Source organism: Phoenix dactylifera, unplaced genomic scaffold (genome assembly GCF_009389715.1).
Source record: "Phoenix dactylifera cultivar Barhee BC4 unplaced genomic scaffold, palm_55x_up_171113_PBpolish2nd_filt_p 002038F, whole genome shotgun sequence".
In the NCBI taxonomy this organism is placed as follows: Eukaryota; Viridiplantae; Streptophyta; class Magnoliopsida; order Arecales; family Arecaceae; genus Phoenix; species Phoenix dactylifera.
The window spans coordinates 41,741-45,848 of NW_024069313.1; the positions used below are offsets into that span (position 1 = coordinate 41,741).

Sequence of the window (4,108 nt, forward strand, 5' to 3'; positions counted from 1 at the left end):
ACACACACACACACACACACACACACACACACACACACACACACAGAGAGAGAGACAGAGAGAGAGAAACTGAACTAGAAAACCAATTACCAATTGAGGCAAGTCCCTATGGGAAACAAAACTAGCATGAGACATGGTATCTAGTCCATGACAATTTCAAGCATTGGACGGGTAGTTTCCTAATTAACACAAGTGGTGCTAAGAATTATTGCACGTGGTTTAAACTTGCCAACCCACTGATCTGTGAATTTCTAGACAATTTTTCATATTTAAATTCCAACCAGGTAACTTGAAATCCATACGGGATTCAAATCCAGTGGTCTTCACTTGGTCGCATTTTTGGATTACCTCATTTCCAGAGGCAGGCATATATTCCTCATCACCATTGTCTATGGAGCGTGTCTTTGTAAATCAAGATGCTCTGCGTCCAATATGTCTTTTCACAGGCACGTGTTACGAGGAATGGGCCCGCAAAAGGAATAAAGGACCATTTTCTGGCCGCCTCCACTGTCTATGCTCTGTTTTAAAGTAACGTAACTCTAATAAAATCAGCACATTAATACAACATTAAGGCATTGTGGTGATAACATTATTAGAATGTGTAAGATCTTCTCAATCTTAGATAGTTTCCTTCCGGTCATACTCAAATATTTAAAATCTTATGTTTAAACATCCCAAGGAAATCATAACTAGCGATTGTGTTTCCTTGGAGTCTAGCTCGTGTCCTATAAACCTTAATCTTCGAACCTATTGATTCTTATGCAGATCCATCCTTTAGATTAACCTTAATATTTTACTGCGTGGCTGCGCATGCTTCCACTCAGAAAACGAGCCGTAAGTAACAGGTGGAATCTTTTCACGAATTTTCTTTTTCTTTTTTTCAGGGCCAAAATGCTAAATATCTACAAGTCGTGACCAGAGTAAAAGAATACCGCCTAATGTTGCAGAGACAATGAATGCTCTAATAGTAACACACCAAATGCCTCTAATGAGAAACCCCCTAGCTCTTCTATATAAGGCAGTAGCAACCTCTCTCTTGCTCCCAAGAGTCGCAATTCTCCCATTCTCTCACTTCCCTCTCTTTCTTGCTGCGTCTAGCAATGGAGCGCTCCCGAAGGATGCTTCCAGCCATCCTTCTCCTTGTGCTGCTTATCGTTGCCTCTGGTTCTCTTCTTTTTTCTTCGTTTTTTCACTATATGCTGTTAGTAAGCGTTCATCAGGGTCCTACAAAGTATTTTAACATAAAATCACTTAAAAGCTGGCTGCTCTTGAACTATTTAAATTATGACTATACTGCATGATCTATTAGAAAATGCTATAGTTCATGAAAAGCTCTAGTTTCTTTCTTGTCATCATTTCTTCTTTTACTTCCATATGGGATTATATTTTTGTTCATTTTTTTTGTTTTTAGTAAAACACGGCATTTATATTACTCCATATCTAACAAAGTTGTGATTATTCGTTGTGTCCACTCTATACAGAGATGGCTACGATGAAGGTGGAGGCAAGAACATGTGAGTCGCAGAGCCACAGGTTCAAGGGACCATGTGTGCGCTCTGACAACTGTGCAAATGTCTGCAAAACGGAGGGCTTCCCTGGAGGGAAGTGTCGGGGCTTCCGCCGCCGCTGTTTCTGCACCAAACATTGTTGATGAATGGCCTCCTAACATAAAGTAGCAATGTTGTGCTGGTCATGATAATTTCGTTGTCAGATTTTGGTGTCTTGAGAATAACTAGCATTGGAGTTGTCTTTCATGGCAGAGAGTTACCTGCTCTGGTTATGATGTTTATGTTCTCCGAGTCCTCGTTTTACATCGTGCAGTAAAATCTGTATCTCAATAAAGTTTACGTGGTTGTTTAAGTTCTGGAAGCCATTACTTGCTGGTTTTGGAAGAGGTTATTTCATGCAGGGACTTTAATGAAAAAAAAAATCAAAGAGAGAGCTATGAGAAAACCATAACATCTTGAAGATTATTGATAATGGGCAAGCAGCACCTTGCTAAAAACTTTGGCATTTCTTCGAGACTTAATATAGTTTTACCATGATTTACATCTCAAAACCTTAACCTGAGTAGTAAATTTCCCATAAATAAAACCATAGGAGTAAGACAAACTCATATAACATAGATTCAAAAATCGAGTTTAAATGCTTGGAATAGAGAAAATATAAGTAGAAAGAGCTCTTCTCCATCAGAAATAACCAAAATCTGAACATCTTAAAATAGACGTCTTTGAATTTCTTTTAACTTCAGACCAGATATCCTTTTACTTTACAAAATCCAGCTGGGACATATTTGTTGGGCTTGACATCATGGGGAAGATACTGGAAGCTTTCCAGCAACATGTGATAGTAATTCCTGTCAAGTTATGGCCTCGGAAATTTTAGCATGTTCTACTTCATCCTGGCTCTAGCTTGTTGGCCTGACGTAGTTTCAATCATTTCCTGTAGTTTCGATTATTTCTCATTGTCATTTGCAATCTGTTCCAAATCAGGATCCCTGATGCGAATGGAAGTTGTCCTTGGTTTCACTATTGATTGTGTATGCTTCTCCAATACAAGGTATCTTAACAACATGAAATGCTGAGTGCTCTTAGTGCAGTAGCATCCTCAAGAAAATCAGTAGTATATGCTTTTTTCTCAAAATCAATCATATGCTATCAATCAACATTAGATGGAACATTCATTGCTCATCACTTTTACATCAAACTCTTCCATTTACTTTTTGAAATTCTAATGAACTTCCAAGATCTAGATCGGGTCTTGATTATGCTCGATTTTTGGAAACCTTTGCAAGATCACTACACCTAGGGGTCACTTGAGTACTCAAAATTAATTTGTTTCTAGAATGCAAACTTTCGGCTGATCATAGTCAAATTTATTGTTGCAAACATATGTGCCATAAAAATTTATTGTTTGGCATGGCATCATAGTGAAACATTTGACAATGTTACCATGAGTATATTCACAGCCATTACTTGTCAATTGGCCTGATGACAGGAATTCGGGCACATATAAAATGCCTTAAACTGTTATTGTTGCCGCTGAAGATCAATTCAACCAAGGTGCCAAGCTGGCTAAGTTGCTAGAGGGCTCAAACAATAGGCTATTCAGACCATAGACATTGGCCGGAAGGTTGTGATGTGCCTCCGAGGTGGTTAATGTACTTGGGTAGTGGTGGCTCCAACTTCGGTCGCTCCCAAGATGGAATTGGAAAGAGCAAATCGTGCTCAGGTCTTTGCTCTGATGCCGGATCCAACCCAAAATAACAAAAATGAGAAGTTCCCTTGCTGAAGAGTATCTAAAAGGAGAGACAACATTAGGGCATAAGAGGGCTCCAGAGCATTTATCTAGAGAGTCTCTTAAGATTGGTTTGTATAGGCAAGGGTCAGTGCTCGATGTCAAGAAAATTGGGCATGCGGGTCAGTTGTCATTAGTAACCCATCGCACATCCCATAGGTCATGCGATCTTATCCATGTGGTTAAGCAAACACGTGTCCGGGCCGTTCCCGTTTGCAATGCTCCTCGGTACTTTGGAACCCCCACGGTGGGCTTTGGGCAGATGCCCCTCTGGGGTGGTAGGGGGCTTCTACAGCAGCTAGCATTTCGCATCGCGCCGCGCAAGCCCATTGGTGGTGGACGTGTCGTGCACTATTCGTCCCCGATGAAGCCGGAACGCTCTTGCTGCTGCCACGACGCTCGAGTGCCGCTGCCGGCTGGCCCTCATGGCGGTCGTGCGCGGCACTTCGGCGCGGTCAGTCTGCCCTCACAGGACGCATGATCCGGATGGCCGAGATGCGCTTCCTGTGCAGGCTCGTCTCCTGCCTTATGAAGTTTTCATGGCCGCGCATGTAAAATTGGATTGGCCTTATTTGTTCCGATCCATCGCCCTCGCATGTTCCGTGGGCTCAACCCATTCCCTTCGGTCAAAGTTTTGCTCGCTCTAGTACAGTCTTGTGTGGCCCTTTGTCAGTTTTGCAGGTTTGGTCCGCTCCTCGCCGTGGCACCTGGTCGCGCGGCATATGGTTTCCGCCAAGCAAGTAAAAAAAGAGCAGCTGCTGGTGTACTATGAGGGCAAAACTCTAGTCATTTCAGAGCAGACTTCCAACTG

At 42.1% G+C, this 4,108-nt stretch overlaps 1 protein-coding gene across 1 annotated transcript; it reads left to right on the plus strand.

Annotated features, from left to right (window-relative positions):
• The first annotated feature begins 979 nt into the window (after window positions 1-979).
• On the plus strand, window positions 980-1,860 carry LOC120109326 (defensin Ec-AMP-D2-like). The gene is made up of 2 exons (XM_039123074.1): window positions 980-1,164; window positions 1,482-1,860. Exons 1-2 carry the CDS (start codon window positions 1,101-1,103, stop codon window positions 1,649-1,651), a joined length of 234 nt encoding a protein of 77 aa, XP_038979002.1. The 5' UTR covers window positions 980-1,100; the 3' UTR covers window positions 1,652-1,860.
• Window positions 1,861-4,108: the final 2,248 nt, after the last annotated feature.

Excerpts from the sequence above, each read along its gene's own strand:
- LOC120109326 (XM_039123074.1), top strand. The coding sequence starts at position 1,101 with ATGGAGCGCTCCCGAAGGATGCTTCCAGCCATCCTTCTCCTTGTGCTG. Across the intron at positions 1,165-1,481 it reads GCTGCTTATCGTTGCCTCTG|AGATGGCTACGATGAAGGTG; the intron begins GTTCTCTTCTTT and ends CACTCTATACAG.